This window comes from Neovison vison, chromosome 1 (assembly GCF_020171115.1).
Source record: "Neovison vison isolate M4711 chromosome 1, ASM_NN_V1, whole genome shotgun sequence".
NCBI classification, from domain to species: domain Eukaryota; kingdom Metazoa; phylum Chordata; class Mammalia; order Carnivora; family Mustelidae; genus Neogale; species Neogale vison.
In genome coordinates this window covers 281,355,406-281,381,455 of record NC_058091.1, presented here as the reverse complement: position 1 = coordinate 281,381,455, position 26,050 = coordinate 281,355,406, and the positions used below count along the sequence as shown (strand labels likewise).

General features: G+C 36.8%; 1 protein-coding gene across 1 annotated transcript in view; it reads right to left on the bottom strand.

Annotated features, from left to right (window-relative positions):
• The window catches only part of HCN1 (hyperpolarization activated cyclic nucleotide gated potassium channel 1), a 405,582-nt gene that overhangs the window by 113,926 nt on the left and 265,606 nt on the right, over nt 1-26,050 (bottom strand). Inside the window, exon 4 of the mRNA XM_044232186.1 lies at nt 10,603-10,821. Coding sequence (XP_044088121.1) covers nt 10,603-10,821 — 219 coding nt within the window. The remainder of the gene's footprint in view (nt 1-10,602; nt 10,822-26,050) is intronic.

Genomic DNA, 26,050 nt, shown 5'->3' with positions numbered 1-26,050 from the left:
ATTCTTACTAGACTCTCATAGCAGTTGGGCTACAGTACAACGCAGTTAAGGAGGCCTATGAGGTTCCACCTAATCTGTTCCACCTAATCCGACACAAGTTAAGCTCTCCAGACTCATCCCGAACGGCTTCACTTTCCTCAGCTCGAATCACGCTTTCCTGTCTGTTCTTGAATCATGGCAAACTTTTTCACACCTCAGTGCTTTTCCCCATGCTGGTCACTTCACTATCTCCCTTCTACTTATTCTTATGTTTCTTCTTAAATATCGATTTTTCTCCTCTCCCACCCTCACTGCATCTCATATGAATTAAGCCGAAGTCCTAAAAATCTCTTATCATGTCTTTACATTTCTCTTACAGCACTTTACAATTTTTATAACTGACTGTTTTCTACAGATCTTGTTTCTGGGTGTCATGTCCCTCCTCTCCCACCCACTATACTACAAGAGTCTTGATGAGGGAAAGTACTATCTTTATTTGCCCACATTGTGTGCCTGGTATCTAGTACCAGACCTGACACATAGTAAGCATTTAGTAAATATGCATTTAATGGATTAAAAAATGGATTATTTGAGATCTGACTCACGTGAAAGCTATCTCTGAAGACTATTTGGATCGTGATTCCTTATAAAAGAAGGTCATTTCCAGTGGTTTTATTAACCAGAGTGTTCCTATCTACTAACAATTCCTGTCCTGTTTAGCATGTTGTGTTACTCTATCAGTAAGCATTTCTGAAGCGATCTATTTGATCTTGGAACTTTATGATCTACATCAAGGGTACACCATATCTCAAGGACTGCTGTGATTTATTTTCCTATAAGACAGATTCAACTACTATATCCTATTGCTAAAATTTTGCAATGGATATCCTTTTCCCAAACTATAATCCCATCATTCCCACATTCAAAACTATTGTAGGTGGACCATAACCCAATCTTATTTCACAGTTTCCCCAACAAAGTAGCTATTGCTTTACTCAAATTAGACAATTCAATATTCTCACGTACACCCACCTCTGGGCGTTTGCACATTTTATTCCTGTCTGCCAGGAGTCTTCTCAAAATTAGGGGTCTTCTCTGGGACATTGGTCTCATACTGACTATCACTCCCTGCTGATTTCTTCCCCTGCATTCTTCAAAGTCTTTTTCAAATGGGTCCCAATGACCTGACTAAGCAAATGCAAGTTCCATTCAGTAATTCTTATTCACTGTGCATTCTTGTCAGATTAGTGGGTCCCTGGTAACCAAGCTTCTGCCCCATGAAAGTGCTTAATAGTGTATTTATGTCTCATGATACATAAGGGGCAACAAATATAATACAGCAAAACACTTGAAAGAGAGATTCAGGGAGTACATTCAAATGAAAATACAAACATTCCTAAAAAATTAAGTCAATAGATCAATCAGAAAAGAAAAATGGTAGAAAATGTAACTCTACTTTAGAGCTATTATAAGAGGCTGTCACATGATCAATAAATGATAAATGTAAACTGCAAAGAATTAGATGAAGTATTGCTGAGAACCAATTTTTTCCACTTTGTATAGTCCTGAAACCATGAATACTAACAATAAAGATATGGGAAATTTTACCCTCTCACATAGATATTGTTACGGAAAGTATCACTGAGTGAAAAGGAATACCATATTTCTCAGTGGGATATATTAAAATACAAAGGTTGGTTGGAAATCAGTGGTATGGGAGATTTACAAGTGGCAAAATTCTATTTTTCACTTTCATTAAATTAATAGCCTCCAAAGCCCTCCCTCTTCCTGCCCCATCTTTATTACAATACTTAGTTAACATAAGAAAATTTTTTCTCAGCTGAAAATGGGAAGCATCATCATTCTGCCACGAGCCTGATTTGTTAGCAGCTCAAGTGGCCACATGAAGCTAACCCAAGTGCTACTGCCCTGCTGTTTTCCTAGGAGAAAATCTCGAAGATAGTCCCAGTCGTAGGATCTCCTTGGCCTGAAAACATTTGGCAGAACTACCACTTTAACATACAAGAGTACATTAAATTCAGCTCCTGGGAGGCAAAAGTATATGGTATAGCGGAGTTGGAAATCTTTCTGACTAATTAAGGAACCATGTGGGAGTTGTGCTCATGGCATTCTCATTTGTAAAGGAAGGAAGAAAGCCTTTACGAATAAGGAAGAAAAGCAAGTGAAACATTTTGCTGAATGCACATGGATTTTTAGAGCTACATCTTCCCCCTAAAAATGTTCCCAATCAAAATGAAGGCATCGAGCCATTTTTAATTTAAGCATTGGGTCAATTTGATTTTCCAAGGTCAAGATCATTTTAACTTCAAGGTCTCTTTGCTTTTCTGAAGGCCGATACTAACATAGCCTACAAAATCAGTAAATCAAATTAGAAGCTCAACTGACTAAATTTCTTGACAATGAAGATAGGTTAAGAAAGCAGGACATAATTACTCTTCTTTTCTTTTAACCGAATAATAGAATTACCTACAAACTATCATAGTCACTACTCTGAATTTTTTCTCTTTGCTCTGGTCATAGTCTTTTTTTTTTTTTAAGACTCAGAATTACATGACAGCAGTGATAAGCTCTCCCATCCATCTATTTAGACGATGGGTTGCATCACATCCTAAAGGAGAACACAATACTGATCAACCCGGAAACTAAGAATTGTGTCAGTCCTAACGAAAGGCATTTTCATAATATAGCTTTTACTTACTGAGAAATCAATCTCAGAGTTCCAGGGGGTAAAGCACATTGAAAATTAAGTTTTTACAAGTGTTTAAGCTAAATAAGTACGTACAATACATAAGCAAGTACTTGCTGTAACATGTGAGGTAGTATCTTTATGTTTATCTACAAGTAAATAAATAACATTTTTTTTAAAGATGTGCTCATGTATACTTATGTGGCAGTATTCTGAAAAGTTCAAATTATGAACTGTTATTTCTATTTATGTTAGAATAAAGGTTGGACCAATAAACATTCTAGATCCTCACTGCCACTGTATCCTCAGCATCATAATACCAAGGTTTCTACGTACAGGGCTGAATGATACAGTAGCTGAGACACAGGTGTTTCCACTATGGTGCTTAACCTCTTCTGGACAGACAAAATATACACAAAAAATAGATTACTATAGTTGAGACGATCAGAGAAGATCTCACAGCCCTCCAAAGGGAAGGGCACAACCTATGTAAACAGTGAAAGGGGTAAAATTATACAAAGGGATAGGGTGAAGGGTGTAGCAAGTCAGACTCATTTGATTTGTTGAGAGAACAATAATTATTTGCCTGGAAATGAGGTTTGGTTGAGAGATCCATAAGAGTTTAAAAGTTGATTAGGCATCATTCTTCCTCTACTCAAATTATTTTTAAAGGGCATATTACCAAGAAAATGTCTATATTAACCATAATAACTTTATTTTAACTAATGTGAAATCAAATCCTTTATTGCAAATGATATTTCAGTGGATTGAAAATGAGAGCAGGTCTTGGGCTTCGCTTTTTGTCTCTGGTCATACCATGAGCTTATACAAATTTGGAAGATTAAACTGATTAAAATAGAAAAGAAAAGAGAAAAAAAAAGATTTCTATGGAATAAGAAATACAATAGTCCTGATTATAGTTCTTCATTTACAAGGAAAGAATAAGGTTCTATGGATTTTTAACTAAAACCAAGAAAAAAATACTTTCCTGGAGTGACGAGATTTAGAATATTATGTTTTAGGTATGATTACACAAAATTATGTAATTTGATGTAGTTTCATACAGGATTACTTACAACTCGCTTCTATGATTGAGAGATTACTTATATTAAACCATACCTTCTTATTCCAAAGGGCCTTTAATGAGCATCATAGAAGCTCTTGCAGAGATGAAGAAAATTTTATCATTGTTCTTTTGGATAATTTAGCCTTTAAATTTCCTATCATTACTAAATTGAGAATATGACATTTTAAAAATTTTATAGAACATAATCAATATTTGAAGTCTGGAGTAGCACTGGCTCACTGCCATGTGCTCTACCATCAACAAGCACAGTCTATTAAAAAAAAAAATTCATTCCTGCACTTCTCTTGGACGTATATACTTTGCTTCCTGGATTTAGGAAGCTATTCAGTATATAAAGGTCTTTCAATCTGATAATTTGCTCATATAATTAGAGTTATTCTTGGGTCATATTCAAACTATACATTAAAAATCTTTCATGGCTTTCTGTCCACGGATGCTGCCGAGTAAGCATCATTGAAGTCTCTTTTCCCACCGCTGTCATGTCTAAGTCAGAGGCCCCCGAAGAGACTGAGCAGTTTTAGAAACTCTTTGTCAGAGGGTTTGAGCTTGAAAACAACTGCTGAGAGTCTAAGGAACCATTTTATTTTATTTATTTATTTTTTAGATTTTCACTTATTTTTTAAATTAACATATAATGTATTATTTGTTTCAGGGGTACAGGTCTGTGAATCATCAGTCTTACACAATTCACAGCACTCGCCATAGCACAGAGCCTCCCCAATGTCCATCACCCAGACACCCAATCCCTCCCAACCCTTCCACTCCAGCAACCCTCAGTTTGTTTCCTGACTGAATATCAGAGTCCTTATGGTTTGTCTCCCTTCCTGGTTTCATCTTGTTTCATTTTTTCCTCTCTTCCCTATGATCCTCCACCTTGTTTCTCAAATTCCACATATCAAATTATCCTATGATAATTCTCTTTCTCTGATCGACTTATTTTGCTTAGCACAATACCCGAGGACCCGTTTTGAACAATGGGGAATGCTTATAGACTGAGTGGTAATGAGAGATCCAAACACCAAGCGCTCCAGAGACTTTGGGTCTGTCACATATGCCCCTGCGGAGGAGGTGGCTGCAGCCATGAACATAAGGTCACACGAGGTGGATGGAAGAGTGTGGAACCAAGAGGGTTGTCTCAAGAGAAGATTCTCAAAGACCTGGTGCCCACTAAACTGTGAAGATGTCTGTTGGTGGCATTAAAGAAGCCACCGAGGAACACCATCTAAGAGACTATTTTGAACAGGATGGGAAAACTGAAGTGATTGAAATCATGACTGACAGTAGCACAAAGAGTGGCTTTACTTTTGTAACATTTGATGACCACAACTCTGTAGACAAGATTGTCATTCAAAAATGCCACACTGTGAATGGCCACAGCTGTGAGGTAAGGAAAGCCTTATGCAAGAGAAAGCAGGAGATGGCTAGGCCCTCATCCAACCAAGAGACTGAAGTGGTTCTGGAAACTTTGGTGGTGGTCATGGAGGTTTTGACGGAATGACAGCTTTGGTTGTGGGGGAAACTTCTGTGGGCAAGGTGGCTTTGGTGGCTATTCAGGCGGTGGCAGATACGATGGCAGCGGGAATGCCTATAATGGATTTGGTAATGATGGCAGCAACTCTGGAGGTGACTGAAGGTATAGTGATTTTGGCAATAACAACAATCAATCTTGAAATTTTGGACCCACGAAAGGAGGACATTTTTGGAGGCAGAAACTCTGGCCCTTGTGGTGGAGGCCAATACTTTGGCAAACCAGGAAACCAAGGTGGCTATGGTGGTTCCAGCAGCAGCAGCAGCACTAACTATGACAGTGGCAGAAGGTTTTCATTACCGCCAGGGAACAAGGCTTAGCAGGAGAGGAGAGCCAGAGAAGTGACAGGGAAGATATAGGTTACAAGAGATTTGTGAACTCAGCCAAGCACAGGGGTGGCACGACCTAGCTGCTACAAAGAAGACATGTTTTAAACAATACTCACGTGGATGGCCGAAAAACTCAAGGGCTGTATTTGTGACTAACTGTATAACCGGTTATTTTAGTTTCTGTTCTGTGGAAAGTGTAAAGCTTCTCAACAAAGGGTTTTAATGCAGTTTTGTTTGTTTGTTTTTTGTTTTTTGTTTTTTTTTGGACCCATGCTGTTGATTGCTAAATGTAATAGTCTGATCATGATGCTGAACACATATCTTTTAAAAAAATAACTTTCACTTACATCAAGTATACCAAGGTGAGTTGGAAATCTCTTATTCTAAATTCATACTGTGTATTGTGTTAAAATTCTTGCACACCCAGAAGCTGCTATTACTATAATTGTATGACAGGAAAGAGAATCTAAAAATAGTAGTAGGTTCCCCAGGGCTGCCCAAGCATAAGCACTAAGTTGCAGCAGTATAAAGACACAGGATGATCAAAAATAGTTTCGTCTCCTGAAGATGAGATGAACTGCAGACATATCTAGAAAAGGGTGTAACCACCCAGGGTCAGTTAAAAAAAATGGAATATTCATTTTGGGGAGTTTGTCTAGAAAGATGTTTTCCAAAGTGCACTCTAATCAATTACAATACAAGGGGGCTTGGCACAGAAGGCAAACACAAGAAGTTAAATGTTCAGGGTGCACACACTTTTATCCACAGAAACAGCACTTTGATGCATTTTTTTCAGTCGACAATTCCAAATTTATTTGGCCAGGGAACGATTATTTATACCACTGACCTCTGAAATAAAGTGAGGGTTAAGGGAGCTGACCCCCTAGCATAGTCGAAAATCTGCATATAACTTTCACTCTGCCAGAACTTGACTACTAACAGCCTGTATAAAGTTGTCTCTTAAATACTGGTTTACAAATGTAAATGGTGATTCAAGGAGCCAGACTCTGGGAGGTATCAAAGTTCTACAGCGGTGCACAAGGTAGAGGAGAATTTTCCTGATGGGATTAGTGAATGGATTTCTTCAGAGTGTAACTGTTGTGCTATGAGTCTCTTTGCCAGTTCCCTAAACCTTCTAACACATGACCTGGGAGTACAGCTTCAAGAAAACCACTTGGGGATCTCTGAACTAAGGTCACGTAGTTGGGACACATGGATCTGGGTTTTGTTTTGCATATGAGAACACATAAATAACTTGTGGACAGGGTCTAACTCCTACCAAGGATTTGGAGAAGGCTAGACACAGGCTCCTCATCACTTTGGTGTGGAGGCAGGTGAGTACTGAGGGATGGGATGAGGGAGGAATGCAGGGGTGCTTTTCTGTGGACCAGATCTGAGTCATACAGCAGGGCCAGCATTGTATCTTGGGTCCTGTCCAAGAGTACCGCCTGGCAGAGCAAGAAGCCCAGAGCAGAAAGAACTTGGAGATAACTCCTCAATTTGCAGGACCTCATCTAGGAAGAGTAGGAGAGAGACTCAGTGGGTGTTACCTGAAGAGTCCAAAGGATCTCATAAAGGAACCATCAGCTTTAATCATTTGCCATTCCCACCAAAGGACACTAACTTAACACACGTAGCAGGTGTTAAAACTGCCTTTTCCCTTCCTTTTCCTCCCCGCTGTGACTTCTCTATGAAGGCAAACAGTAGCTCCTCAAGTCTTCTGACAGGAGAGAAAAGAGAGCCTATGGACTATGTCTACCTTCCTCATTTCTGGTTTCTAGCCTCAAAAAGTTCTGGGGGGAGGGATTTTATTTGTTCAGAAAAGATGACCTTCACTAAATAAACTTAAAACGATAATTGAAAACCAAAAAGTATGATTTAATTACTTTAGGTTATTACTGAAGTTCAGCTTGCTCAGTCTACCAGTCATAGAAAGTATGAAGCTAGCTAGTAACCCAGAGCAGAGCGTCAGGAGAGGCACATTTTAAATGCCACCGGTTTTAAACTATGAAATCTCCATAACTGACAGAAGGGGAAAATGTTGCTGTCTGAATTGTCATTGAACATGAAACATGATGACCCATGAAATCAGGAACATACATTGTGATTCAAGTCAGAGTTTAATCTGCAATGCTATACTGTGAAAATCATTGCAATTTTTTTGGTCAAGAGAGAAAATGATGATGATGATGATACCCTACTGTCAGATTAGTAACATTGGTAAATTGTGTAGGTAAGGATCTCATAATCAGAGGATCTACTGTTGCTGCTTAGGAAAGAACAACTTCCGGTTGGGAGAACCCAAATGAACAGATGTTCCCTAAGAAGGTAGAATTAAATAACTCTAAGATTCCAGACATACACAGTGGGCCAGGTGACTTGCAGTAAACTAGATTTGATCGAAAGTTTCACTGGAGCCCAGTAGTATGGCAAATGAAGAGACAATAAATCGTTATGTCTAGGTGTGAATTCTGGGTCTGATTATGTGGGCTGAACACCAGTGGATTCTGAATAGCTACTATAAAATGTACTGGTGCTCAGCAGAGAGAGTCAATTATCATATGGTTTCACTTATTTGTGGAGCATAACAAATAGCATGGAGGACAAGGGGCGTTAGAGAGGAGAAGGGAATTTGGGTAAATTGGAAGGGGAGGTGAACCATGAGAGGCTATGGACTCTGAAAAACAATCTGAGGGGTTTGAAGTGGCGGGGGGGTGGGAGGTTGGGGTACCAGGTGGTGGGTATTATAGAGGGCACGGCTTGCATGGAGCACTGGGTGTGGTGAAAAAAAATAATGAATACTGTTTTTCTGAAAATAAATAAATTAAAAAAAATGTACTGGTGCTCACTTTTCCATCAAAAATATGTTATTAGTGGGTATATGGCAGTGAAAACAATATCAATATCCATTTTATAGCCATCCATGGCAGATGGTTCTAATACACCCAAAGATAAATATTAGCTACCAAAAAAGCAGTTCCTCAAAAAGTTAAACATGGAATTATTATATAATCCAGCGATTCTACTCCTAGGTATATACCTTAACAAAATGAAAACAGATATTCAAATTATACTTGTGCTCAAATGTTAATAGCTGCTCTATTCATGACAGTGAAAGGAGGAAACAACTCAAATGTCCATCAACTGAAGAAAAGATAATCAAAATGCTGATATATCCATACAATGGGATATTAATGAGCCAAAATAAGTAATTAAGCACTGACACATGATACAATTTGGATGAAGCTTGAAAACACTAAAAAGATCATATATTGCATAACTGCATTTATATGAAACATCCAGAATAAGAAAATCCATATATATACTTATAATCAGCTCATTCTGATTAGATTGCTCCAGAAAGTAAAAGATTACCTCAGTATGCTTGCCCTCTGTTAAGCCCTTTGTAATATCAAGAACTTGATAACTTGAAATATTGTAGACATCATAATATCTTTGCTTATAATTGCATAGGCATTGGGTTTCTAAGTTATACTTGGATTATAAAGCAGGTCTAAAAACATAAAAATAGTGAATTCATTTATTATGCAATACAATGGTAATAAACGCAATACTGGAAATTGAAGATTTATTTGTTTTTAAGAAAAATAGTACCAATAAAGCAGACAAAAAGGAGAGGGGAAAAGAGCATTTTTTTTTTTTTAAAGCAATGTCAACTGGAAGAGAACAAACAGTATAATAGAAACATATACCTTGTTGTAGTCTTGTCTTAAATCCCCATAAAGTTTGCCCAAATTCCTTTAAGTATATAATTTTTAGTCAAAGTCACCATTCTATAAAGTCTCTTCTCCCTTACTATGTACTTTGTTCTTTCCAATGTAATTGAAGGCTTTATTTTAAAATGTACCTTGAAGCAATTTTGGTGGTTCACCTTTTCATTACTTCAGTAATAAAATACCAACTTGCTCATTCCAATAGTTGGTGGCAGTGTAATTACATTCAAGGGAAATAAAGACTCTGGGATCCTTTTCTCCTATTGTGTGATTATAGGGTTGAAAACTTCTGTAAATAAAACAACTGAAACAATCTTCGGCTATTTTCTAAGTAGTTATGAGTCTAGCCTGTTATCACTCACTCGGAGAAGTATTCTAGAACTATTTTAATCATTACTTGCAGACATGCTCTTTGGTGCAGTATACAGTATATACTCCATCATGTTAAATCAAACTTCTACATTATAAATCCTTCCTTCAGTTATGAAATATTCTTATTTATCTGTCTGAAAGTTAATGATATTTGGTTAAATATACATGTACTGTCCGGTTATCCAAGGTTCAGACCCAGACAAAATAATTCAGCATATGAAAAAGAATCCAATGAATATATTATTGCATACATTTACTTTTCCTCTCTCTTTTGAAAGAAGTTTAGAGCAGCAATTATTTTAATGAACACATTGTGCTTAAGAACGTATGATAGCAGCTGTTAATATGCATTTTTAAGACTAGAGGGTGTGGTGACTTATCTACACAGAAGAGCAACATATGTTCAGCAAAGCATATGGGTTATAATATAAATTATGATTCTAATGCAGAGAAACACAGAGGGATATGCACAATGGCTGCCTAGTTACATTTAATCGCTAATGTATTTTTCTAACATATACTAGAGAAGGCTGCACATTACCTTAACTGTTGAAATATGATAGAACATGATGGATGGTAATACTTCAAATCTGCTTCATGCCTTCTCAAACATGTAATTATTTTTTTCTGTGGATGTGAATTCAGATTTTTTTTTTAAAAGTGCTATTCAAGAAAGAAATTGGAAACAAATGACAGCTACCACAAGCATCCTGGGGGAAACTACAAAATACCAAAATAGATTGTTTTCCTGCTTTGTACATTTTATTTCATTATATTTTTGATACAGTGAGAATTTAATTACCTGAACAATATTAACTCGATTTACAAACGAGCTGGTTGAAGATACTAGTGATAAAACAAATTACCTTCTCTTGATACTGCCGCCTGGAGGAATCCAAAGACTGGATTAAAGCTGTGGCATGGCCCACGAACATGGCGTAGCAGGTGGCCCCAACAATCATGCTCAGCATGGTAATCCAGAGATCCGACATGCTGACTGGGGCCTGGGCTCCATACCCGATGCACAGCATGTGACTCATGGCTTTGAAGAGTGCATATGAATACTGCTTTCCCCACGAGTCATTCTGGAACAGAAGAGAATAAAGAAAACAGGCTGAGCCATCATGATAGCGGAATAAAAAGTGGGTGTGACCTGTACACAAAAACATTAACACAGATAATTCTCCTTCATGGTTACTCAAATGACTTGGTGTTCCTCAAAGCTTGCCTCCCACTAGGAAACAGGAATAATTTACTGGTAACATATGCATCCCAAATATCAGTTTTAGGTTTGTTGTTTTTAAAACTAAAATTTCGGGGGCGGCTGGGTGGTTCAGTGGGTTAAAGCCTCTGCCTTTGTCTTGGGTCACGATCCCAGGTGGGATGGAGCCCCACATTGGGCTCTCTGCTCAGCTGGGAGCCTGCTTCCTCCTCTCTCTCTGCCTACCTCTCTGCCTACTTGTGATCTCTGTCAAATAAATAAATAAAATCTTAAAACAACAATAACAACAACAACAACAGCAACAACAACAACAAAAAACCCTAAAATTTTGTTTGGGACAATGGTGTGACTGTCATATAAAAAAAGAATGACTGCTGACTGCTCATTCCAAAGCTTCTAGGAAATCCAATCATTTTCTAGCAGTGTATTTGCAAGCTAAGAAATGTCACAGGTAAATGTGAAGCCGATGGACCTAAATATCAGAATTTTTATCAAAACTATGATGTTTAGATTTAAAAAATCCAAACTGATATATCTGCATAGTCCTTAATTCTGTATTTCTTAAAGGAAAAATAAACACACTTTGGAAATGTACATCTGAAAAATGGAAAGATTTCCTTTAAGTCCTCTCTCAGAGTAATGTAAATGAAAATTCAAATGTCAAGACTGATGATGGATGAATCTGTTGGGTTTTGAGAAAATAATACAATACAATAAAATAAGCAAAATAATATCTTGGCAAACCCTCTGGACAAAAAGAAGTTGACTTCTGAGATTAGGTATTGGATGCAATTTCTGAGTTCTTCCAAAAATTTATCTGAAGCTCAATTCTACAAAAATAAGGTATTCACTATAACTTATCTACCCTTTGGTAAAATTTAAAGGATTTTCTGGATCAATCTGTATCAAACCTCCTGGCCCAAGACTTACATAATTTATAAGACCCAGTGCAAAATGAAAGTTTGGGGCCCTTTAGTTCAAAATGTAGGCGGGGATAAGTGCTGTTAAAGATAATAATATAAAAATTTTTCCCTTTAAAAAATTCTATTACTTATAATAGGAATTGCAGATTAAAAACAACATAAATTTATAAATTTCAAAAAATAACATTTCTGTATCAATTACGGGTAATACAATAAAGAGAAGTACTATATTACTGTGATATTCTGATTGATCATATAATTTTTCTGGCTTAATTTTCTGCAAATTCATTCCTTAGGTCTTGAAAATTGATACAATTAGCAATTTCATTTTCAATTATAAAATTGTAAGTGACATCATTTGTTTTGGCTAACGCAAGATGACAAATAATTTCTGATAGTTGCAACCATTACTAGGGCTATTAAGAGTATGTATTGTGACAATACTGAGATAAATTTCTGACTTAACAAACAAATTTTAGTACATTTGGAGCTTGAGTCTAATGGAATAATTTTTCAATAAAGATTTAAGTGTTCATACAAATTAGTTTCATGTATGAATGTGATATTTATTTATTTATTTATTTATTAAAAGATTTTATTTATTTATTTGACAGACAGAGATCACAAGCAGGCAGAGAGGCAGGCAGGGTGGAAGGGGGAACGGACTCCCTGTGGAACAGAGAGCCCAGTGAGGGGCTCGATCCCAGGGCCCTGGGATCATGACCTGAGCCGAAGGCAGAGGCTTTAACCCACTAAGCCATCCAGGTGCCCTTGAATGTGATTTTTTTTTTTTTTAAGATTTTTATTTATTTATTTGACAGAGAGATCACAAGTAGGCAGAGAGGCAGGCAGAGAGAGAGAGAAAGGGAAGCAGGCTCCCTGCTGAGCAGAGAGTCTGATGCGGGACTCAATCCCAGGACCCTGAGATCATGATCTGAGCTGAAGGCAGCGGCTTAACCCCTTGAATGTGATTTTTAATTAAACTTTTCATTTTAAAATAACTGCAGATTAACATGCAGATTATAAGAAATAATAGAGAACCCATGTACCATTTATCCCAAATGGTAACATCCTGAAAATAACTACAATGTTACACCCAGGAAATTGACATGGGTACAATCCACTGATCGCATTCATATTTTACCAATTTACCAGGACTCATTTGTGTGTGGACTTAGTTTTATACAAATTTATCACATGTATAAGTTTGTGTATTCATCACCACGGTGAAGATACAAAACAATTCCCTCACAACAAAGATCATTTACACTGTATACTGAATTTAATGTTGAATGTAAATGTATGCACTGACATTTTAAGATTTCCTCTGACATTTCCTGTAACTTGCTAAGATTGAATAAGAAACCAAAAGTAGTTTCATAATTTGCATATAATCCAAAATGCTTATTTATGTATTTTATTTCTTTATTTTCAATTATAAGGAAAATTTAATTAAGAATTATCTTCTTTGTTAATAATTGGTTCATTTAAAGTTTCATATGAAAATAGTGTGATTGTCCATCAAATGTGATGATCTTTAATCTGTATTTGTAGGCTAGTGGATATTTGCTTTGCAATGTTGCAGGAGTTTTCAAAACTGGACATGGTAAACTGTGAAGTATTCTAATAACACCCCGACAGGCTTTATTGCAATACCCCTGTGTCCTCCCTATTTTGTAATAATTTATTGACAAAATTTACCATCTGAGTTCCCCAAGTATGATCTTGGAATTGAGACAGAAGATTTAATATCTGTGTAGATACTGCAGGGACAGGATCCTGGGACTGAGAGTCAGCTGTTCTCTCACCAAGATTCCTGTCCCTGCTTGGGGGGTGGGGGTCACTCCTACCTCCCACAGTCGCTGCTGTTGCTGTTGTTGCTTTGGGGTTTGCCACCGGTATCCTGGCCCAGTTCTGGCTCAGCCACATGGGGGACTCAGCATTTCAGCCTGCTGAGGCATGCCTATGCACACACCACGCTGTCAGGCGCAGTACTTGGCTTCTGTGTTGCCTATTGTGCCTACAGGACTGAACCTGTGAGTGCTGAGTTTCCCCCCTGCAGCGCTGCTGCTCAAGTTCACACCCCACTGTCCCAGTGCTGCTCACATTCATGCCCCACTGTCCCAGGGACTTCACTTACAAAACGTAACTTCACAGATAAAATTATTAAGAATGTCAAGATAGCAACAGCTGAGCTTTGTAACAAAGCACAGGATTCTCCTGGAAGTGTGTGCTTGAGCAACTACAAGGTCATACCCCATCCCCACATCCCTGCTTTTGTCAAATGAATTCTTAAATTATCAGAAGAGTGTAAGTTATTTAAAAATACACTGATTACATTTAAACTTTTGTGTTCATGTTTTAACAAGGTTTTCCAAAATCCAATGTATAGATTTAAAGACAGTACAAGATAAAGTTTAAAAGCCCAACCTCATAAACTTTGGAATCACATGTGGCTGTGAACAAAAAATAACCAGCCCCATTTGGTTGGAAGAGTTAATTTTCTTAAACTGAAATTCACTGTTATTTATAAAATGAGGTAATGTTGCCCTATCTATCCACCCATCCATCGATCTGTGTGTGTGTGTGTGTATGTGTGTGTGTGTGTACACACAGACACGTAGAAAAATGAGATTCAGTTTTAAGAAAATAAAATTATGTGTATCTTTTATTATACTATAATATGCAGATAGTATAACGGACCCATGTACAAGTTCTCATTTTGATGAATAAACAAAATTCCTTCCCTACACTTTTTTTTCATACACGAAAATATGTAACTATTTTCATGAACAAACCCAAAGTTCCCTGAATTCCAGATGTTCCAGGAACAAGGAATGGAGTATTTGATGAACAAATACAATACAAAGGAATGTGTTCTATAAAAATCTTGACTGTATATGTTATTTAAAATGACATAATAAAACTGCTGAAATTAAACTCAATAATATACTGCTATAATAAAAATGAGTTCACTCATAGCAAACAACACTGCAAAATAAACAGAGGCCTCAATGCCTAAGATCTAGTCCAAGAACGAATCGAAAGAAAATAAGCGTGGCTTGTTTCTGACTGGCTTTCAATCTCTTCTGGGCTCCCTCAGCACTCTAATTCCCCTGTCATCGTGACTTCGTCTGGGACATGATGATCTTCTTATGTGCCTGGCAACTACTCATAGTTAGGGCTGGGGCCATGTCTCATTGATCATGTTAGACTCTAAATTGCATGATTCAGTGGAGACACTAACTATTTTAGGTGAAGACAGTGTTGTTGAAAAAAGGGGTGAATAAATACATTTTGACTATGCTGCTAAATCTAGTACAAGATTCCCTTCCTTATATGGGGGCAGTCAGCCGGTCATGTTGCTAAGGCAACTTGATGGACTTAGATATAATGGGAATAATTCAAAAATCCAATGGGGTGCCCAGTGGAGACTGTTCTTTAATTTTGTTTGTATTGTTTATTCCTTTGTTTTTGAGGGGAAGCAGTATGTGGAGCTGGAGAAGAAAGTTTCAATTTCCCAAAGGAATGCAGTCAGATAACAGCCAAACAATTTTGTGCAAGAATGTGTGCTCATGTTCATTTTCATTTATCTCCTTAGGCACATACAAAACACACACACAGATCTTGGCCTTTCTTTCTACCAAAATGGATCATATCATATATACTTCTCTGCATACAGCTTTTATCATAGGAAAATTCCTCCAAATAATCTAGTGTCCATATAACTATGTAATAACCCATTGATGATGATGTCATAGTTATCTCTCCCATTTGTCTATTGTTTTCTAGTTCCTGCAACTACAGACTATTCTGTAATAAACAACTTTGTACTTTATCTCAATCAAATACATTCTCAGGAGTATGTTTGTTGGGTCAAAGAGTAAAGTTTTCAATCTAATTATTAAATATATTGCCAAGGGACACCTGGGTGGCTCAGTAGGTTAAGTCTCTGCCTTCAGCTCAGGTCATGATTTCAGCATCCTGAGATCGAGCCCTGCATCAGGCTCTATGCTCAGCAGGGACTCTGCTTCCCCGCCCCCACCGCCTGCCTCTCTGCCTACTTGTGATCTCTCTGTTTGTCAAATAAATAAATAAAATCTTAAAAAAAAAAAAAAAATATATATATATATATATATATATATATATATAGCCAGACTGTTTCGCAGTCTGTAACTTCCCCAAAAACAAGTAAAAATACTTTTTCACCTATTCGAGTGAGAAATAGCAACTCACTGTTACTTTTATTTACATTTCTCTGACGAGGGAATTTGAGAATGCTTTCATATACTTATTAACCAATTGGACTTTCTCATTTCCAGTGAAATTCTTGTTTTTTGTTATTAATTTATAATACATAACTGAAGACTGGAGAGCAATTTTTTTTTTAAAGATTTTATTTATTTATCTAACACAGAGAGAGAGAGATCATAAGTAGGCAGAAAGGCAGGCAGAGAGAGGGGGGAAGCAGGCTCCCCTGCCCAACAGGGAGCCCAATGCGGGAGGCTCGATCCCAGGACCCCGAGATCGAGATCATGACCGCAGCCGAAGGTAGAGGCCTAACCCACTGAGCCACCCAGGTGCCCCTGGATATCAATTCTTTATTTGATCTAAATATCTATTCCTAATTTACTCTTTGCTATTTTTTAATGATATAATTTGCCACACATTTTAATTCTTTTTATTTAATTTAGAGAGAGAGAGAGAGAGAGTATGTACATGAGTTAGGGGAAGGGGAGAGAGAGAGAATCCTCAAGCAAACCATCCCACCAAGCATGAAGCCCACCGTGGGATGATCCCAGGACCCTGAGATAATGACCAAGCCAAACTGAGTGTTGGATAGTCAACCAACTCAGCCACCCAAGTGCTCCAACATTTTGACTATTTTATGTAGGAAAATAAATCTGTAATTTCCCTGTGAGCTGCTGAATTTTCTGTATGAGTTAAAATGATCTCCCTAAATCCGAGATGATTCATATGTAAATATTTTAGAGATTATGTTATTTTTATATTTTTATATTTACTTCTTTTACCCAAGAGATTTTTTGGGGGTAGAGGCATGTGGAACAAAGTTCACATTTTGATTCATTCTGAAAGAATTGTTTACTGAGACTGCATGCAACTTTCAATAAACTATCTGGTCCCCAGTGACATAAAAATGCTTCCTTTGTTATATATTGTTTCTACATGTTGGGTGTTTGTTTCTGAACTCAATATTTTGTTACACAAATATTTTTGACTATTTCTATACTGGTATCATCTCAAATTACAGTGACTTTAGAATCTTTTTTTTTATTATTATTTTTTAGAATCTATATGCATATAAAGCAAAGACCCTTCTTAATCACAGCAGAGATTCCGACTGAGTTACTATGTGAAGAAATTTGAGGAAGACCATGTTTTAAAGTAAAAATGTGGAGACATGATGCTGTGTATGTATGGTACCCAGGGGGAAGCTATGGATGAGGACAGTCACCAAACCCAGAAAATTCCTATCTGTCTGCTTGCCTATCTATCTGAAGACATATTGCCTCATAGATCAGCCAGCATAAATTATAGAGAAGATACAAAACTGGAATACACTAGGAAACAGAGTGATGGCCAGCAACGGAGGGGTCAGAAGATTTTTCAGTCTAGCATGGGAAGCCTCAGAAAATTTTTCAGCAGGAAATGATAAAAGTTGACCTGTACTTCAAGATGAGTGATCACGAAGAATTGTCGAGTAGAGGTTCTCAACTGAGGATGATCCTGTCATCCAAGGAACATTGTCGAATTTTTGGTTTTTATAACTGGAGGAAGTGCAATTTTTAAAAAGATTTATTTATTTATTCTTTGATAGAGCGAGCATGTGTGAGCAGGGGAGGGGCAGAGGGAGAGGGAGAGAGAGAATGCCAAGTATAAACCATGCTGAGCACGGAGCCCTACGTGGGGCTCCATCTCATGACCCTGAGATCATGACCTGAGCTGAAACCAAGAATCCAACACTTAACCGACTGAGCATGCAGGTGCCCCTGGAGGAAGTGCTATTATCTTCTAATGGGTAGAGGCGAGTGAAGCTGCTAAATGCCTCCAATTCGCCGAGAAGCTTCTCCACAGCAAAGAATTATCTGACCAAAAGTACCAGCCTTGATGAGGTTGAGAAATCCTGGTATGGAGGATGGATTTAACAATGACTAGATAAAGAAGTCAGTTTAAAAGCTATTGTAAGTTTAAAGGAGGTGAAATGAAAACTGAATGAGCATAAAAGCATAGAGTATGAAATAAGAACAACAATAAATAATTTTGAGAAGATAAGGTCTATCGAATGTAGCATATTAGATTTTTATGAAATGGTAAAAGAAAAAGGAAAGTAGAATAATTCAGGGGGTTGTGGAAAATTTAGAAAGATTCATACAATTCAGGCTTTTCTTAACAGAAGAGACTGATGAGGTGTAGGGATCTTTTCTGTTATTCCTACAAGACCAGAATCATTCTTTTTACACACTGAATTGTGTCTATGCACATTGCATGTATGAGGGCCAATGGGGCCCTCATGATGGAACATCAGTATTTAGGCAGCAGCCATGTGATTCAGAGGCTGCTGAGGAGAGAATCCCAAGTGGAGGAATGATATCTTATACCGTTATCTCCCTCTTCTTTAATCCCTCCAACCCTCCCCACCGGCCCCACCCACCATTACAACCCCAACCATAGTAGCTCAACCCAGAAAGGCAGGTTGACGGCAGTGAAAAAATACACATGTGAGTTAAGTAGCAACATAAACAGTGTGTCAAACAAATGTTTAGAAAATTAGTTAAACTTGGAATATAAAATACATTTTTCAAGGTTATACTTGAAAAACATTATGATGGGAACAACATGTATGGCTCTAAACTGTTCAAAGTACCACTTATTACATTAAATTCATCAATCTTACCATCATATCATGCTTCTCATCACTTGTTCAATGGTAACAAGGAAGCAGAGAACATAGTGACTTGCCCAAGGTTACAAGTTTGTAGGTGGAGGATTCATTGTTTTGAACCCAGCCTTGTTCTAGAAACAATACTATTAGCTACTATGTGACAGTGCTCTTGATTTTATAAACCTATTATAATTTCAGGCAAAATATGAAGATTGCAAAACTAACTGGTCAGTCCAACTCTCACACGCAGCCCTTCTTTAAGGTAGGAAAGGAACAACAGGCAAAGAGGAGACCTAAAGAAGGAAAAACTAGATCTGGTAGGGTCTGGTGAAGATCCAAGAATGTTTTCATTCTCAGGACATCATTTTATTATTATTATTATTATTGTGTTGCTGTTCTCCTTTCATCTTTAAAAAAATGACTCATTTTATTTTCGTCTACATCAATAATAATAACACGAACGGGAGACTATATACTCCAAGTGACTTACCATACAAACCAAATACGGCCAGCTTACATTTAACTTGAATCCTATTGAAAGTAAACAAATAAGCTACCTGTTAACTCTGATTTAATTAGGGTTTCGCTTAATTTCATTTTAGGCAATGATCTGCCAACAAATTGTTCCTTACAGATTATTTAAAAAAAAGGTTTTTAAAAGATTTTATTTATTTATTTGGCAGAGAGAGAGAAAGAAAGAGCATAAGCAGTGAGAATGGCAGGTAGACGAAGAGGGAGAAGCAGGCTCCCTGCTGAGCAGGGAGCCCAATGCAGTACTCGATCCCAGGACCCTGAGATCATGACCTGAGCCAAAGGCCGACTTAACTGACTGAGCCACCCAGGCGTCCCTGATTAATTCTTTTTTATTAATCAAAGTGTTCCCATATTTAATTCTTCACTTCACTGAGGCATCTTTGAAATTATTTTTTGAGGAAAGCATATTGAGCCCAATTAACGGAAATATATATAAGTAAACTTAATTATTCCATCTGGGAACTTCCATACAGAAAAAAAATTTATGTTTATATTCCAAGTTTAACTTATTTTCTAAGCATTTGTTTGACACACTGTTTATGTTGTTACTTAATTTGGATCAGGGTGAAGGACTGTGGCAAAGAAAGAAAAGAAATGTTTATTCTAGACCTCCTGACTTAGGACATTCAAACTCAAACTAAGCCACTTCGTATATTCTGCCACAGGAACAAGTTTCCCTGGTCCATCATCCTACATATGAAATAAAATTTTGTTAATTTAGAAGGCCAAAGTATTCTACTATTGAATACTGGAATAAATCTGCTTTATCATTTGAAATCAAATGCAAGTATGAATATGTTAAGTAGGCAAAATCTTAGCAAAATTGGAAATACAGAACTTGACTCAGAAATATATGCATCAACAACTAAAATATCAAATTTTAATCAGTTACAGTTTATTTCTTCAACCACTGAATGAACTTACCACTTACATCAGTTACAACAACGCCAATCAGATAGAAAGATACTTTGAGAAGTTCTCAAGACAAGGAACATAGCTAAACATAATCTTCCTGAAGTCACAAGAAGTGGAGTATAACAGGTCACCAATTCCAAAGTGTAAGGTCACTAGAACATGCCATGATTTTATTTTATCTGTATATAAGAGAATGGAGTCAAGATAATAAATTGCTATTCTTCTTTGGTTTTGCAGGGCTAAAGTATGGTAACAACGGATAGATACTAGGAGCAAGCTTTCTAATGATTAGTGATGGAAAAGAACTACAATTGTTTTTAACAATTCATTTGAACATTTTTGTTCTTTGAAGTATAACCTCTAGAATTATTGGATTGATTACAAACAGAAACATTTAAGAAACATCTTTGAGGAGGTCTTTATCTTAGTTGAATTAAACATTATTTGTGACATTTTGCTACAGATCATAGTAAATAATAATATCAGTAGGAAGACAAGTGGAGATCAACTCACTGAGGCCATCCTAATTTGAACTGTTCAGTAGAAACACAGTACATAATTCATAAGAAGACTCAGGGAAATGACCGACAGCTATGTTATGTGTAAAGTTAAAATGCAGATAGCAAGGAAGAATATTTCTTAAAAAACTATATATGATGTAGTCTCCCCCACGCAGTATAGATATGCTTTGAAAGCTAACATTAATGACACTGTAAGCAGGAAGAAAGAGAGCCTACCAACACTGTGCTTTGATTTCCTAACTCGTCAACCTTCTTCTATAACATTAGCACTATATTTTATATGTTTTAGTAAGTAATGAATTATTTCCCTTCAATTCACATGATAGAAGCTTTTGAATTCTTAAAATGGATATTTGTATTCTTGATAACATTATCTCCAAAATATATAACTGCCATGATTTCTAGAAATAACACCTTAAAAAATAATATACAATTACATATAATTTTCGGTTGGAGAAATGTATTTATGTTTTTTATTTGTACTGTTTTGATCTGCTTACAAATATTTATAGCTCTGACATCCATCCTTCTGCTTTATAGAAAAGTTCAAATAGTTTTCAGCAATAAAATATAAAATTACTGCATAAGAAGACTACTGTTGCTATAAAAAGAGTGATGTTTGGTCATTTTAAACTCCAGACTTGTTCCTTGGTCAATTAATCCCTCAAACTCTAAGTGTATGTTTCCCTGCTTCAATAATGATGATAAAATACAAAATCAGCATTAAGTAGATTTATAAATTAAAATTTAATGATGCTTGAGAGCATAGATATTTTTTCTTATATTTCTTTTAATGTTGGTTGCATTGTTTTAAAATAAAAATTAAACATGGGATGCCTGAGTGGCTCAGTTGGTTATGCATCCTACTCTTGATTTTGGCTTGGATCATGATCTCAGGGTTGTGAGATTGAGCCCCACATGGGGCTCTGCCCTGCTTAAGATTCTCTCTCCTCCCCTCACTGTTTTCCCCTCCCCCCTCAATTGCTCTCTCCCGAAAAAATAAATAAGATAAAATAAAAATTAGACACATCAATAAGTTATTTTTTAATTTGGTGGGTCTGCTAGCTCAATTTTTTAGATTAAATGTTCACTAGTACTTATATAAAGGCTCTAAATCAGGTATTTCAAGATTTTAAGTGTGATTTTTCTATTATTAGTGCTTTGAGCAAAATACTTTTATTGCTTGTTTGGGCAAGTAAATAGAAACAAATATATCTACATATTTTTACACACATAAATATCAGTAAACATATTTTATATATATGTTCTTTTATAAATATAAAAGAACAATGGGAGAGATTAGCATACACTGAGTACTTTACTCCTTGCAAGGTGCTCTTATATCAAATCACTGTTCCTCATAAAATTCTTGAAACCTGATATTGTTCTTACAAGTAAGGAATGCAAAGCTTAGAAAAATTAAGAGATTTGCTCAAAGTCACACACTTGTCAACAGGAAAGCTGAAATTCAATCATAGCTGTATCTGTACTACAGTATAAACCATCTCCATTCTGAAGATCATAGTCTCATCTTTCCTAACCATTTATATAAATAAAATTTATAATTCTAATGCAGAATTTTCAAACATTTAAAGAATATAACCATAGCACAGAAATTCTCTAAAATATATGTTTTCATCTCAACTAGCAAAAGGGAACTTCTTACTATACCCTGAGGGAATTTAGAGGAAAAATTATCTCAGATTTTCATCAGAGAAAACCTCTGAGGGAAAATACCCTCAAGAGTCTGAGGCCAGGGGGAGCCTGGGTGGCTCAGTGGGTTAAAGCCTCTGCCTTCGGCTCAGGTCATGATCCCAGATTCCTGGGATCGAGTCAGGCTCTCTGCTCAGCAGGGAGCCTGCTTCCTCCTCTCTCTGCCTACTTGTGATCTCTGTCTGTCAAATAAATAAATAAAATCTTTAAGTTAAAAAAAATTAAAAAAAAAAAGAGTCTGAGGCCAATAAAGATGTTGGCTCACACAATTGTACTTCACTTCAGTAGTTTCCTACTGGCCAAGAACCCTCAAAGGGTTTTCTTCCCTTCTTCCCATCCCCAAAGCCTGGTATGGAGTAAATGTTCCTTGTATCCAAATAGGAAAAGTCTCCTGGAAGGATGTTCTTGCCTGAGGTTTAATCCTCTAGAGTCTGGAAGACATACCAGAGGCAGAGGCAGGTTCAATCTGAACCACGAAACGATGCTGTGTGCATCTGCTACCACCTGGCCAAAGGAACATGAGGAGTGATGTCATTTCTCCAGGGCTATTATTTGATATCATTGTATGGGTTTTAGGAAAGTTAACTCTGCATCGGTGATTTTCAAATTAGTAGATCATCTCTTTTGATGGCATTCTCAAGTTGCTTAACTCTGCTAATTAGAGGCGTTAGCATATTGGTAGTGTTAAAAACTGCTAAAATTAAAGTGAATTTGAAGTAAAACAAAGAACTGTAATCTTTTTCTCCAGGCTCAAACTTCTGCTCTTTTTAAGGAAAGCAGCCACCTGGGATATAAAATAAGCAGGAGTTCAGAATTTTATCAGCTTGAGTGGAGCCCTTGGGTGTTTGGTGTTAATAATTAGAACATAAGGGGCGCCTGGGTGGCACAGTGGTTAAGCGTCCAACTCTTGATTTTGGCTCAGGTTGTGACCTCAGGGTGGTGAGCCCTGGGACAGGTTCTGCACTCAGTTCAGAGTCTGCTTGAGACTCTCTCCCTCTCCCTCTGCCCCTTCCCACCCACTCTCTTTCTCTTTATCTAAAATAAATAAACTTTAAAAAAGTAATGAGAACATAAATTATTACGTATGTAATTATTGGTTTATATAAATGTTTGTTACCATATGAAACATGGCATTGGATTTTTCATCCTAGATAATCTGCATATATGTCAATTGTGTGACAGATGTGTAATGTATAAAGAATCTGTACTTCTTATGAAGATTAAATGAGAGGCATTATATAAAAGGCTGGTACATGGGCGCCTGGGTGGCTCAGTGGGTTGGGCTGCTGCCTTCGGCTCAGGTCATGATCTCGGGGTCCTGGGATCGAGTCCCGCATTGGGCTCTCTGCTCAGCAGGGAGCTTGCTTCCTCCTCTCTCTCTCTCTCTGCCTGCCTCTATGCCTACTTGTGATCTCTCTCTGTCAAATAAATAAATAAAATCTTAAAAAAAAAAAGGCTGGTACATACGGTGGCTGTATATAAAAGCACTGATACATAACACAGTGTTTAGGTGTATTTTATCTAGCTTAGTTCTCTGCATGAGGGTCTAAATTGATTAATAGTGTGTGTATCTGTGTGTGTTTTCATTTAACAACTTGTTTATAGTACTTTCTGCTGCTGGATACAATTTTAATCTCTTTACAAACATCACATCATGAAGAAGTTTATTAAAATCTGATGTTCAGAGATCAGCATAACTATAGAGAATTTTAAGCCAAGTAGAAAAGAAATGTGTAAGCTGGCAAGAAACTTAATAATTGGTTATTGATGTTGAGGTTAAACCAGTTTTTCCATTATTCCAAAAATGAAACTTTCACCTATAACAGTTTCTGAAATCACACCCTAGCAATGGTAGAAATTGCCCTCCTTAACATTTAATATATCCATGTAGTAGCATGACAGTATGATAAATTTCTCTGTTTTTTTCTTTTTCTACCTTGATTTGCTACTGGACTAGGGCTCAGCCACCAGAGTTAAGAAGGGAGAGTAAATAAAATAAAAGATTTGACTCATGAAACAATTTTTTTTTCCCATGAAAAGTTGGAATTGCAGGAGATCTGGGCAAAACTTTAGGCTATCCTTCTTATGAGCAAATGGAGTTTAAGAATATCCCTAATTTTATGATTAAAATAACCAACTAGCTAAATACACACATAAATAAGTATATTCATACTATCCAACTCTATTTTAATCTAATATGCAAGGAACAATACATATCAAAGTCAGAAAATATTGTTACTTGCCCATGGTCTCATCCAGTTTGCCTAAGGATTGAAAACAAACAAACAGACGAACAAACAAAAACGCTCATGTCTTTACATGCCTGCAGGTATTGCTTCCATTAGCTTGGCAAAGTCACTACAATAATCAAAACACCACTACCAACAAAAACATCAAGCATGGTTTATATAAATCTCTTACAGTAAGTATCTAATTTGAAATGACGATGATCACAGCAACATTATAACAGCTAGAACAGCCTTTATTATTTTCATTTTACTGAGGAGGATAAAGTTTAGAGTTTCATTAACTTGCCTATGGCCTCATGATAAGATGTAGTATCTTCCTATTGGGTTTCTGACCTGCCAAATGCAGACACAGTATAGCTGTAATTTAAGCTGTAATTGCTTAATAATTGCTATCCTGTACTCTGCTCACATATGGGTATTTAAGAGGGAAAAAAATCAACCCTGGCTTGGGGTTAAACCATTGCCATTTTGAAAGTGATATTACAAGTCTCATTACTATTACGTTCTTTCCGGGCAAAATGATGAGGGCATCCGCTGTGATCTGTATTACCCGAAATTACCATAGTTACCTATTTCAGAAATATGCATGCTTATTAGGTCAGTGGCTAATTAATTGTATAGAAAACTATTTCCCTACGCTAAAGTTATTTCTATCACAAGTTTAAAAGATAAATGATACCGGTTAAAATTATCCTGTTACTTTAGAAAGATGTTTTCTTTTTTTTAAGCCAAAGAAATTTATTCTCTCATTGTTCTGTAACCTAAAACTTTGGTAGTAAAGTCAGTCGGATGTCCTTTGACTCTTCCAACTTCTGGTGGAGGCTGTGATTATTGGCATTCCTGGGCTTGCGGCCATATCACTCCAATCTCTGCCGCTGTTGTCCCAGGATGTTTCCCTCCTCTTGTAAGGACAACAGTAATGCTGGATTAAGGCCCATTCTAATGACCTCATCATAACCTGATGACATCTATTTGATCTTATTCACAAATAAGGCCACATTGGCAGCCACTTGGGCATTATAACTTCAACAGATCTTTTTTGGGGGCACATTTCAACCCACAAAAATAGCTTTGCTCCAGATTAGAAGAGATGAGTCTGAGTGTGGGAAGCATAAGTTTATGTAACAGTTGGAGAACATAGAACCTGCAGCTTCAACCACAGTCCCATTTGTGTGTGTCTGTAGTAGAGGCAGCTTGGATTTCGAAAGAAAGAAAGAAAGAAAGAAAGAAAGAAAGAAAGAAAGAAAGAAAGAGCGAGCTTTTAAATTCAACTTCTTTTATTTATTTATTTATTTATTTGAGAATGAGCAAGAGCAGGAGTCCGATGAAGGGT